The 13,534-nt window shown below is 34.8% G+C and overlaps 1 protein-coding gene across 2 annotated transcripts in view; it reads left to right on the top strand.

The window, feature by feature from the left end:
- The window catches only part of MGAT4A (alpha-1,3-mannosyl-glycoprotein 4-beta-N-acetylglucosaminyltransferase A), a 121,452-nt gene that overhangs the window by 83,319 nt on the left and 24,599 nt on the right, over positions 1-13,534 (top strand). For both annotated transcript variants that reach the window (XM_040453986.1, XM_040453985.1), the window contains 3 exons: positions 3,566-3,612; positions 5,359-5,472; positions 7,102-7,177. In XM_040453986.1, coding sequence (XP_040309920.1) covers positions 3,566-3,612; positions 5,359-5,472; positions 7,102-7,177 — 237 coding nt within the window. The remainder of the gene's footprint in view (positions 1-3,565; positions 3,613-5,358; positions 5,473-7,101; positions 7,178-13,534) is intronic.

Raw genomic sequence — 13,534 nt, 5'->3', positions numbered from 1 at the left:
CTGTGCTGGAAGCTCAGAGCTCAGAGCTTGGAGCCTGGAGCCTGCTTTGGATTCTGTGTCTCCTCCTCTCTCTGCCCCTCCCCAGCTCACACCCTGTCTGTCTGTCTGTCTCTCTCTCTCTCTCTCAAAAATAAACATTAAAAAAAATTTTTTAAAAAAGATCTGTTTTATTCTTAGAGTGTACATGAGTGGGGGAGAGGGGTAGAGAGAGGGAGAGGGAAAAAGAGAAGATGAGTGAGAGAGAGGAGAAAGAGGGAGAGGGAGGGAAGGAGGGAGGGAAGGAGGGAGGGAGGGAGGGAGGAGAGAATATCTTAAGCAGACTCCATGCTCAGCATGGAGACTGACCCAGGGCTTGATCCCTTCGACTCTGGGATCATAATCTGGGCCAAAATCAAGAGTCAGGATGCTCAACTGACTGAGCCACCCAGGCACCACAGGAGTTTGTTGTTGTTTTGTTATTTTACTGATTTTATTTCCTCATGATTTGTAATTAGTCTGTTTAGATTTTCTATTTCTTCATGATTCAGTGTTGGAAGATTATGTTTCTAGGAATTTATCCATTTCTTCTAGGTTTTCTAATTTGTTTGTAAATAATTGTTCATAGTATTCTCTTAACATCCTTTATGTTTCTGTGATATGGGTTTTTTTTTTTTTTCCTCTTTCATTTCTGATTTTATTTATTTAGGCTTTCTCTTTCTTGATGGCTCTGGCTAAAAGTTTGTCCATCTTTTCAGAGAACCAGCTTTAGTTTCATTGACCTTTACTTTTTAGTTTCTATTTCATTTATTTTTGCCCTGAACTTTATTATTTCCTTCCATTAACTTGGGGGCTTTTTTTTTTTTTCTTTTTTTCTAGTTGCTTTAAATGTAAAATAAGATTGCTTATTTGAGATTTTTCTTGTTTCTTGAGGGAGGCCTGTATCACTACGAACTTCCCTCTTAAAACTTATTTTGCTGTGTTCCAGATTTTCGGACATCGAGTTTCTATTTGCATTTGTCTCAAGCTATTTTTTGATTGCCTACTTGATTTCTTTATTTGACCCATTGATTGTTTGCTCTCCACGTATTTGGGTTTTTTTCAGTTTTCTTCTTGCCTTTAATTTCTAGTTTAATATAGTTGTGGTTGGAAAAGATACTTGATGTGATTCCAGTCTTCTTAAACTTATTGAGACTTGTTTTGTGGCTTAACATGTGATCTATCCTGGTGAATGTTCCATGTTTCATGTTCCATGAAAACAATGTGCATTCTGCTGGTTTGGAGTGCAGTATTCTGTGCTCTGTCTCACCAGGACTGGTCCAGTGCAGCAATATGATCTAAGCTTTTCTGTTAAGCATCCCATTGATTAGGTATTCCCAATTTGTACATAGATATTTACAAATCACACATATATGCTATTAATAGCATATTGCACTCCCTAAAATATATCAAAAATAGAAAAGTAGAACATTCTTTTTTAATATTTTTTTACATTTAACTTTTTAAATCACTTTTTTGTAATTTACCTATTTAAAGTCACAGCTATGCAACCACCATCTCAATTTTCAAACATTTTAATCACCCCAAAAAACAACTCTGTACACCTTACCCATCACCCATTAATACCCTTCTCCCCCCAGCCCTAGGAGACCATTAATCTACTTTCTATCTGTGTAGATTATTCTATTCTGGATGCTTTATACAAGTAAAGGCATATAATATGTGGTCACACATTGAACAAATGTGAACGTGTTCAAGGTTCATCCCTGTTGTAGTATGTATTAATAATGCATATACATACTAATACAATAGCATATAGTTTAATATAAAATACTTAATTTTACTTAACCATGAGGAACACTTGATTCTCCAGGAAAAAATGCTCTTTTTCTATGTATGTCCACTTTCCTTCCCACCTTTCCCACGTATATACCGTTCACATACCCCTAGAATACACATATCTCAGTTGTATATTTGTAGATGCATTCCCAGAATTGAGTGATAGTATTGCCTTTGAAAAAGTCTCCACACGCTTTTAAAAAAGATTCAGGAAAAAGTGCTCTCTTTTAATTTAATGCAAGCAAGCCCCAGAGATCTGATATTGCCTATCTTATTATCAACATTTAAGAGTGGGGGAGAGGCAAGAACAGTTTCCAACCACAACTGTATAATGGAGATAACGATTTGCCTGGCTGTTTCTAGGCCAGTTATACATTTAGCTTTCTTCAGAAGATTCCCAGAATTCCCTTAGCTGATACCAGAAAGGATTTATTCTCTGGTGGAAAAGTGATATCAATTACAATCGTTTAAGCAAACCTTTTGTTAGTTCTGTTGATTAGCATAAGGATTACATATAATATTAGATTTGGCTCATGTGAATTTCATACATATTATTACACATTAGTTAATGAATCTACATTTACTTTTTCTTCTTGACCTACCTCTTGGACAGCCAACTGGGAATAGGGAGGTGGTCTTGTTCATCTCTGTATTCCTGTTTTCCTTGGATAGGCAAATCACTGGCCCTCAATAAATGCTTAACAAATTGAATTCCAGTTGTTTTTTAAATTTATTAATATCTATATAAACCAACCTTGATCATATTCTCCAGAATTATAGCTGATGTGTGAAAAGATACTCATATATATTGGTGATAAATTATTTCAAAAGAGATCGCTGACATTTGGTTCATATAGGGGAAGTACAGAAGATTTTGAGCGGTGTGCCAGTTGTATCTCCCTAGTTGTTAAGAGTTTGAAGAATGTGGTCTTAATGTCTCACTCTTAAGTCTTTAAATTTAACAATAAAAATAGGAATTACTTGCAGTCAACAGAAATTAAAGTTAACATACTTTCATAGACCATCTTCTATTTATAACTTAATAGTTTTGTAATTTCCAAAATTTATCTTTTTGTTTTGGTTTGTTTTCTTTTTATCAAGTATTAAGTGTTTTGTCAATCTATAACATAGATCGTATTTTATGTATGATTGATTCTTTTTAGCATTTTAATATAAACTGTGACTGTATTTAAAATTGGTAGGGGGTATTAGATCTTTATTTGTATATAATTCTAACTGTGTGTAAAGTGCTTTTTGACTTGGGTTCTAATCATTATCAGCCTAATAATGAGAATCATAATAATACAGACCATAACTGCTTTTTATTACATAGTTTCATCATTTAATGTCAGAGTCGCTAAGATATTATCTCCTCCTGCCTTTTATTTTTTTTTAAATAAAAATGGAAAAATCTTTCTCTATTGTTTATTCCATTATTTATTCACTACTTCTAGTTTGGATAGTTGAGAAGAGGTAGAAATAATTTCTGTACTCCGTTTTTTCTACTGAATCGAACAAGGACAGTTGAAGGTAATAAAACTGACATCTGCTTATTGTATTAGTAAGTACTCAATGATATATCGTAGTTCAATAAAGTAGAATAAAGTAGAAATGCAAATCCATAAGCTGTCTGAAATTTTAATGCACTGCTTTAATTGAATGCTGTTAATTATTTATTTGAATCATTATCAAAAGTTAAATAAAAATTTAAAAACATTAATGTATGTACAATTTTTTTTCTTTTTCCCAGACAGATAGTGATTATGTACACAGTGTTGTAGCCAACCTGGAGAAAGAGTAAGTTGTTAAATATGAAAATGATCTTTTAGTTACTGTTACTTCTTGGCTTTTTGCTAAAAGAAAATGCTTTCTTTTTATAGTTCCTTTCTCTGTGAAGTTCATTTTTCATTGGGCCATCTATAATTGGTCTTTAACCTTATCATAAAGTGGGTGCATATATGTCCAGTTTTCTGATGGTGGTTAAATTGGTGTATTTCAATATAGAAAAGATTTGAATGTCCTACATATATGACCCTATCCAATAAATTCTTAATCTTGAAGAGAGTGAATATAGAGAGAGTCTGTTGACCAAGAAAAAAGCTTCTGCTGTCAGGGTAGATAGTCTTGCAGCAGTTTCAAACCTCAGTGCTAAATTATGGCTGAATCTGTACTGTTTTGCAAAAATTGAGTAACGGTTTGCTGTGAGCAAGGCACTTAGCAGGTAACAGGTGGAAATCTTAGTAAGTTTCAGATATTAGTGTTTATATCATCTTCATAGTTTTAATAGTGATATCATAAAACTAGTCTTGATAAGGGTTTCTTCACTGAGTTTTATGTTTTTGCCCCAAAAATGTATCTTTAACTTAAAAAAGACAAAAAGAAGTAACAATTACTTGCCAACTCTAGATTTAAAATAATGCAGCTCTTTCTTTGTCCATCAAAATGCTAAAACCAGAGATTTTAAAAAATATATGCAGAGTTCAGAATTGTGCATTTGTTAGATTTTTTTTTTCCCTCAAGTGCTTGATTTCTTGGCAGCCTTTATATAAATACAGTTTAGTATAGCCTCCTTAAATATAGGAACAAGGCAGTAACTATTGGCCCCTCCTCCCACAGAGCACGTGGACAGGTCTCTGGGGCTTAAGCTGTGATTTTGTCAGTTCTCTTTTTCCTCAATGTATAGGGAAACCAAGCCCAGAAAAAGGTACATTTAAGCACAAAGGACATATGTGCGAAGGCAGGTAGCTGCACAAGAATTTTGTGGGGATTGGCAAAAACTAAATAAGGGAGAATGCAAATGTGAAAGAAATTACATTTGAGTTAGTAAAGCTGCTTATAAAAACCTTAGAACAGATTTTCTCAACCTTGGCACTGTTGACCTTTTGGGCTCGATAATTCTTTGTTGTGAGGAATGTTGTATGCATTGTAGGATATTTAGCGGCATCCCTGGTGTCTCCCCACTAAATGTCAGTAGTAGTACCCACAGTTAGGACAACCACATTCCTCCAGACATTGCTAAGCGTCTGCTTGGGGGACAGGATGGCCCCAGTTGAGAAATGACTACTTTAGAATGACATATAATCTATAACTCACAACTAAACCTTTCTGAAAGTGGAGTAACTGGTTTTTGCATACATATATAGAGACACACAGTCAATAGTTTATTTTTTTTTCAATTCTCTATTTTCTGTGATACCTTGATTTGATTTTTAAAAATTCTGATACTTTTTAGGAATATAGTATCTGCAGTTGGCCCAGGATTTCTATGCTTCTCTAAGAATAGTAGCATTTTACACTGTTTTTAAAGCATTATTTAAAAAAAAAAAAAGCAAAAAAAAACCCACCAAAACCCTTTTGTTATTGGAAAAATTTGCATTTTCTGGCAAGTAAAATCAATGATGAGCTACTTCACTGAAGACACTGTGATGTGACCATTACAGTATACGTTACTGATGTGTTTTATGTTAAGCACAGTAAGTTGAGCATTAAGATAAATAAAATCCCACAGAACTTAAATGACTCAGCTATCCTTTCTCATGGTAGATTTTCTAAAGAAATCAGTTCTGGTTTGGTGGAAATAATATCACCTCCTGAAAGCTATTATCCTGACCTGACAAACTTAAAGGAGACATTTGGAGACTCTAAAGAAAGAGTAAGGTGAGCCTGTGTTAAGATCCCCCACCCTTGTGAGTATGATACATAATAAATGTAATCCTTATTTATTGAAATGTACCACATTTTAGGGTTGAGCTAATTAGCTAATTAGTGAGAGCTAATGAGTTTTGGTTATTTTATTGGAAATTCTGATGAGAGGTTGAATTTGGTATGCTCAATAACTTGTATAACTGCTTTTCTGTGGTATAACTTTTCTTAAGAGTATTTTCAATAGAATTCAGAAGCTAGTTCATATAGAAATCAAATGTTTGTATGCAAAATAAATGAGAACTGATTCAATGAAAGTGATAAAAACAATAATACTGTTCTGCAGAATTATATTGTAATAAATGTATTTAGTCAACTGGATTTATTTGTCTCTGACTCTCTCAAATTGAAGGACTTAAAACTTTCAATGTGTTGTTATTAAAAACATTGTAATCTAAGAGACATTGACATTAGTTTTGGATTTTCTATAGGCAGAAAAAAAGGAAAAATACAGTTTTGGGAAGAGACTTACTGTGTTTCTTGAGTGAATTTTTCTGAAAGATATGTCCACATAGTTGGTTGTCTCAATAAATATAATTTTAGTTTTAAAAAATTTAGGGTTGAATTTGGTAAAAAAATTTTAAGTCATCTCATTAAATTCAAAACAGTTTATAAAGTATATTCTGGAGAAGTTTACTTATTATTTAAACCTTTTATTTTTTTTAACTAGCTTTTACAACCACTTTTCTTATTCAACATTAGTCTGTTTCTGCAGGCTACCAGGAATTCACTGAAAGGACTTAATATTGTAAACCTTAATATGTTTTGGGGTTTTTAAGCATTCAGTACAGTATTTATTAATTTCCACCTGTATGCAAAGCACAGCCCTGGTCACCAAAGCAGTGATCCCCGAAGTATAATTTTTGAAGCACGTTTCCAGAGACATTAAAATGTTAAATTTGAAAAAGGTCCTATGGTCAAAAAGTTTGGAAAATATTGGACTAAAAAGTTTTTTTCTTTTTTAAGTTTATTTATTTTGAGAGAGAAAGAGAGAGAGTGCCAACACCAGTGGGGGAGGGGCAGAGAGAGAGGGAGAGAGAAAGGATACTAAGCAGGCTCCGTGCTATCAGCACAGAGCCCAGTGCAGGGCTCAAACTTAGGAACCTCACAGTTCATGACCCAAGCCTAAGTCAAGAGTCGGACATTTAACTGACTGAGCTACCCGGGCACCCCAAAAGTTTTTCCCAACAAATGTATTGACTATTTCAATACCTCTAATATATTAATATGTCTCCAGAAGGAGAATATATGTGCTTCCCAAATTTACTTGACACTTGACTTCATTTTTCCTCAGCATGTCATGAGGATTAGTGTTTTGGGGAATATGTTTTGATAAAGGCTTCATTAGAGAAAAGTGAAGTCTCTTTCATGCTCCTCTACATGTGTATGTATGTATGTGTGTGCCTGTATCTGTGTATCTATGGGTAGATAATTTGCATACATGTATATTATATATTGTGCATATACGTGTGTGTATTATAAAATATCACAACATACAATATGTACTCTAAAATATTTACACCTAATCTTATTTTGCTAAATTTGAGTCTGATTCCTAACTTATTTTTGAAAAAATTTTTTCAGATGGAGAACAAAGCAAAACCTGGATTATTGTTTTCTAATGATGTATGCTCAGGAAAAGGGAATATATTACATTCAGGTAAGTGTGATTTTTGTTTTCCTTTCATGTTTTTCACACTTTTGAAGAAGTAGTATCAAGAGTATATGTTCATTGAAACAGGAAGTTTGGAAAGTGTAAACCCTCTAAGATGTATATGTTGATAACAATATATCAGAAAGCAGAAAGGTCTGTCATAGTCACTGATAGTGTGGGCTCTGCATTTCCATTCTCCAGTTTAGCCCAACACTCGCTTTCCAGATAACGGTGTGACAGTGGGTGCGTCACTCACCTCTTCTTCTCTCATCCCGCCATCTCTGCTCTCATTCTCCCTCTACTGTTAAAAAGAACTAAGGTTTAGTTACTTGGCAAAATTTAAAGAAGGATTTTTTTACAGGTTTTTTTTTTTTTTTTTGGTGGTCTTACAATAGGATAGGTTTTTTGTTTTTGTTTTGTTTTTTGCATGCTACAGTACATTTACATTTATATTGAAGATAAGAATAAGTTTATTATGATGTGGGTTTTAAGTTAGCCAGATAGGCAACAACTTAAATAATTCTAGGAAGCTCTTATTTCTTCTAAATCTCCTTCTCCTTAGTGACATTACAATTGGAATTTCATTTCTTTAACCAAAGGTCTTTACTCCTTGTTCATATGCAGATACTGCACACTATGCCTGTCATTTTTTTTTTAGTTAAAAAGTTTATTAGATATTTCCCTGGAAGTACACTTTGATTGATGGGAGTGGTAAAAAAGGGGCTCTGGGTCCCTTAATCAGAAAGGAAATAAATGGTTTGCAACTGCTGGCATAGGTTTGGGAGGGAAGGAAAGAAGGAAAAGCCTCCTATCACCTGGGAAGGCCGACTTACTGAGGACAGACTTTGTCTCCTTTGACATTTTATCTTGGGCCACCTGTGTTCAAATGTGCATGATGAACCTTTTTCCTTGGTTCTCAGGCTGGGAAATGTAAATGATGATAGGGTCAGAATATGGCATTGTATGTAACAGTATACAAGAGTTATGAGTGTAAAAACATGGTATCCTAAAATTAGTACATTTCCTTTAAATGTCTTAGAGAAGTCTTTAATTTCAAAATAATAACTTCAAAACATTTTATTAAACATGTCTCCTATTATTGTAGTGGAAGCTTGCTGTTTGTTCTAGGGCCAATATATATTGACACTATGACCAAGAACTTTATAGAGAGAACTTTAAAAAATGTAGTTATATTGCTTTTAAATTTTATTTTAAATTTCTCTCTAAGGAAAGAATGGAATCTTAAAGCCTTTTTTGGTGTGGAGTATAGGAAAAGTAAGCATTTAGGAAATTAAGGAAAGGATGTGGTTAAGAAAGAGGATAAGGAAAACTTTAAGCAGGGCATGTATATATGGTGTTATAACAACAGTAGCTGTGAACTAACATTTATTGCACACTTACACTATGTGTCATGTATTGTTCTTTACAACTTAGACTTTACACATATTAACTCATTTAATACGACTCTTTTTCACAAGAGCAAGATCATACTGTACATACTGTCTTGTAATCTGTTTTACTGTCGTTTAACATATTATAGATATCTTTACATGCCAGTAATTACAGACTGGAATAATTTTTAATCTCATTGAAATATCATTATTCAGATATCATAATGACCTTACTGTTGGTCATTTAGATTGTTCCTAACGTTTCAGTTGTGTCACAGATGAATCCAGTGAACATTCCGGAAATTACCCAGTTTTCCCAAAAATCATGCCTCCAAAAAGAGGGAATAGCTTTACATTGAATTCTTGACATAATTTCATTTTACATAGAATTGTCTCAGTGAGTTCATTATAATTTGCAAAATATTGTGGGAAGGGGCACCTGGGTAAGTCGGTTAAGCATCTGACTCTTAGTTTCAGCTCAGATCATGATCTCATGGTTTGTGAGTTGGAGCCACGCTGACAGTGCTGAACCTGCTTGGGATTCTCTCTCCTCCTCCCCCTCTTCCCCTCCCCTGTGCATGCAGGCACATTCTCCCTTTCCCTCTCTCCCAAAATAAATAAAATAAACTTAAAGAAAAAAAAGTACTGGTGGGGAAAACACATTAGCCTGAAAAGTCCTCAGTTTAATACTAGTTTTGAATGTTTGTGAAGGATAGAAATCACCTGGCAAAATTGGAGAAAAATTAATGTGGGGAAGGAAAGACATTCAATCCAGACTTGATAATTATCCTAGGTGTATGACTTCATGAAATGTATTTATTTATTTTTTATTCTTTTGTTTTTAAATATGAAATTTATGTCAAATTGGTTTCCATACAACACCCAGTGCTCATCCCAACAGGTGCCCTCCTCAATACACATCACACACCCTCCACTCCCTCCCACCCCCCCATCAACCCTCAGTTTGTTCTCAGTTTTTAAGAGTCTCTTATGTTTTGGCTCCCTCCCTCTCTTTTTTTTTTTTTTTCCTTCCCCTCCCCCATGGTCTTCTGTTAAGTTTCTCAGGATCCACGTAAGAGTGAAAACATGGTATCTGTCTTTCTCTGTATGACTTATTTCACTTAGCCTAACACTCTCCAGTTCCATCCACATTGCTACAAAAGGCCATATTTCATTCTTTCTCATTGCCACGTAGTATTCCATTGTGTGTATAAACCATAATTTCTTTATCCATTCATCAGTTGATGGACATTTAGGCTCTTTCCATAATTTGGCTATTGTTGAAAGTGCTGCTATAAACATTGGGGTGCAAGTGCCCCTATGCATCAGCACTCCTGTATCCCTTGGGTAAATTCCTAGCAGTGCTAGGTGTATGATTTCATGGTTGTATATGCTGGAGTATGTCCTACCCAGGTTTTTGAGAGAGTGCTTTTAAAAAAGGCAGTAGGGCACCTGGGTGGCTCAGTTGGTTAAGCATCTGACTCCCACTCAGGTCATGATCTTGCAGTTGGTGAGTTTGAGCCCAATGTTGGGCTCGCTGCTGAAAGCATGGAGCCTGCTTCATATCCTCTGTCCCCCTGTCTCTCTGCTCCCCCCTCACATGCTGTATCTCTCTCTCAAAAATAAATATTTGGAAAAAAATAAATTTAAAAAAAAAGGCAAAAGAACCAGAGGTTACTCTGTGGTCATCACAGGCATACTCCTAAAGGTGGAAAAAATGTCACTCGTGCTAATGTTACATTTTGGCTTGAAATGAAGTTTCGTGTGACAGAATCATACACTTTCATAAAGTCCTATATCACAGACGACTTGGAATTGAAGACCATGTCTTCTGGAACACTTGTTGGGTGATTCAGGTACTTCCTAGATGGCGCTGAGTAATTCCTGCTGTATCACGTAACAAGGCACATTATGTCTAGTTGACCCACTTGTATTGATGCTGACGCTAATCAGTGGGCTTGGTGGTGTCAGCCTCATCTGTCCTTTATAAAGCTTCCCAGCAGCCACTCCTCTGATTTCCACATTCTTTGATTATTTTTCCCCAGATCAGTTATTTCATTAGAGGTGCTGAGTGATAATTTTCTAATTGTGTAATTTGTAATGTTCTTAGAAGTTGAGTTCATCTGTAAAGAACTTTTCCTCAACTCTTTGGTTACCTTGAAAAATAGTTCACAAAGGAAAGGCAGAATAAATGCCTATTCTTTCTCTTCATTAAATTTCAAAGGTAGTATCCTAGAAATCACCAGTGGCGGTCATTTAAAAAATATTGTTCTGAACGCATGGATTTTTAAATATATTTGATTTTCCTCAGACTTTGCAGTCACTATTCATATTGAGGCTTACACTGGTACATCATAAGCTGGTGGGAATCTCTTCAAATTGGCTCTTGTAGTCCTTCAATGTAAGTCTAGTAATCTTAGATCATTTCTTTGCTGACTGGCACAAGATTTGCACATTTTCTATGGGAGATCTAGAATCAGCCATTTCTCTAAGAAGCTCTTTTCCATTTAGAAGCAAATAGTATTTAGGACCCCAATCCAGGTGCTCGAGATGCTTATTGCTGTTATGGTGTCTTTGCTTCCAGGCTAAACTTTTAGCAAGGGAAAGAGTATTTTATTTTTCAGGAGAAAAATCTACAAGCTCATATTAGTATTCCCAAATCAAATGAAGATTTGGGGGTTTTTACTTGACTTTTTTGAATTTATACATGTATTTCTTTTACATTGAAAGTCTTGGTTTTTAATCACATTATCCTAATAATATTATTCTATAGTATAGCTGAAATACTTACAAAATAATGACACCATTGTCACTACTATTAGACTGATGAATGCGATTTAAATTTTCTTTGTGCTTCCCCCCTTCTTAGAATATATACCAATATGGATATATTGTCAAATATATGTTAAAATAACTGGAAATAATTCTTTATACTGTCTGATCATGCTGCCAAATTGATATGAAATTTGGTTTGTTTCATTTTGTATTGTTTTTAGCATTTTTTATCCTTTTTAGTTGTAAAAAAAATTTTCCAAAATCATAACTTATATAAGATACACAGAAGTCTCACTTTATTTATTTAATTTAATTTAATTTAATTTAATTTTACTTTACTTTTATTTTATTTATTCTATTCTATTCTATTCTATTCTATTCTATTCTATTCTATTCTATTCTATTCTATTCTATTTATTTTGAGAGAGAAAGTGAGGAGCATGAGTTGGGGAGGGACAGAGAGAGAGAATCCCAAGCAGGCTCCACACTGTCAGTGCAGAGCCTTGAACTTACAAACTGTGAGATCATGACCTGAGCCGAGACCAAGAGTTGGATGCTTAACCAGCTGAGCCACCCAGGTGCCCCAGAAGTCTCACTTTTATCCCTGTTTCCTCCCTCTCCCATGGGTAACCACCACTAATTTTTTATTTCTTTTTATACTTTTCAAATTTTTAAGCAAAAATATATATATATTTTTTCTGATACTGCATTTGCATACTATAAAAACAATATTTTGCATCTTGTTTTTTAGCCTCCCTCTGTAAACTAGTGATCACTAATGAGATGTAAGATTTTATTTATTTTCTTAAATGTTTGTTTATTTTGAGAGAGAGAGTGAGTGGGGGAGAGGCAGAGAGAGAGCAAGAGAATCCGAAGAAGGCTCCATTCTATGAGTGCAGAGCCTGATGCAGGGCTCAAACTCACAAACTGTGAGATCATTACCTGAGCCGAAGTCCAAAACTTAACCAGCTGAGCCCCCCAGGCTCCCTGAGATGTAAGATTTTTTAAAAGAATGGCTCTTGCCTTGACAAAACACTGATGTCAGAGAAGTACATATGTTCACTAAAAAACCTGTACATAAAGGCTTATAGCAGCTTTTTTCATAATAGCCCAAATCTAGAAACAACCCATATGTTCTTCAGCCGGTGAATGTTACACAAACTGTGTCACATCTATACCACAGAATACTAAATAATGAAAAGAAACAAACTATTGATACACAGCACATCTGGGATCTCAGGTAATTATGGGCACTTTAAAATTGAATCTTAAAAGGTTGCATACTGTATGATTCCATTCATGTGGCATTCTTGAAATGACAAAGTTGTAGAGATGGAGAACAGACTCTTGGTTACCAGATGCTGGAAGTGGGGAAGGAAGGAGGTGGCTGTGAATATAAAGGGTAGCGGTAGCACAAGAATTCTCACGATGGAACTGTCTCCCAAAAACTACATGGAACTAAATACATACACGAATACATACACAAACCTGAATGCATGTAAAACTGGTGAAATTTAATAAGGTCATCAAATTGTATCAGAGTCAGTTTATTGAGAGAGAGAGAATCCCAAGCAGGCTTGACCTGAGCCGAAACCAAGAGTCCAATGCTTAACCAACTGAACTACCCAGGTACTCCAAGTTTTTTTTATTTCTTTAAAAATTTTTTTAATGTTTATTTATTTTTGAGAGACAGAGTGTGAATGAAGGAGGGACAGAGAGAGAAAGAGACACAGAATCTGAAGCAGCTCCAGGCCCTGAGCTGTCAGCCCAGAGCCTGACATGGGACTAGAACTCATGAACAGTGAGATCATGACCTGAGCTAAAGTCGGACACTTAACCAACTGAGCCATCCAGGTGCCCTTCCAAGAAGTTTTTTTTTAAAGTGAAGTTGCTTATATATAGAAATATATTGCATTTCGACACACTAATAACAAAGTAGGAGGAAGAGAAATTAAGAAAACAATCCTGTTTAGAGTTGCACCAAAAAGAATAAAATACCTAAGAATAAACTTTCACCAAGGAGGTGAAAGACCTGTACTCTGAAAACTATAGGACAGTGATAAAAGAAATTAAAGATAATACAAACAAATAGATATTCCATGTTCATGGAATGGAAGAATTAATATTGTTAAAATGTCCATACAACCTAAGCAATCTACAGATTCAGTGCAATCCCTATCAAAATACCAACAGCATT

This window comes from Herpailurus yagouaroundi, unplaced genomic scaffold, assembly GCF_014898765.1.
Source record: "Herpailurus yagouaroundi ecotype Mexico unplaced genomic scaffold, PumYag 210, whole genome shotgun sequence".
Classification (NCBI taxonomy): Eukaryota; Metazoa; Chordata; class Mammalia; order Carnivora; family Felidae; genus Herpailurus; species Herpailurus yagouaroundi.
This window is presented reverse-complemented; position numbering and strand designations above follow the sequence as displayed.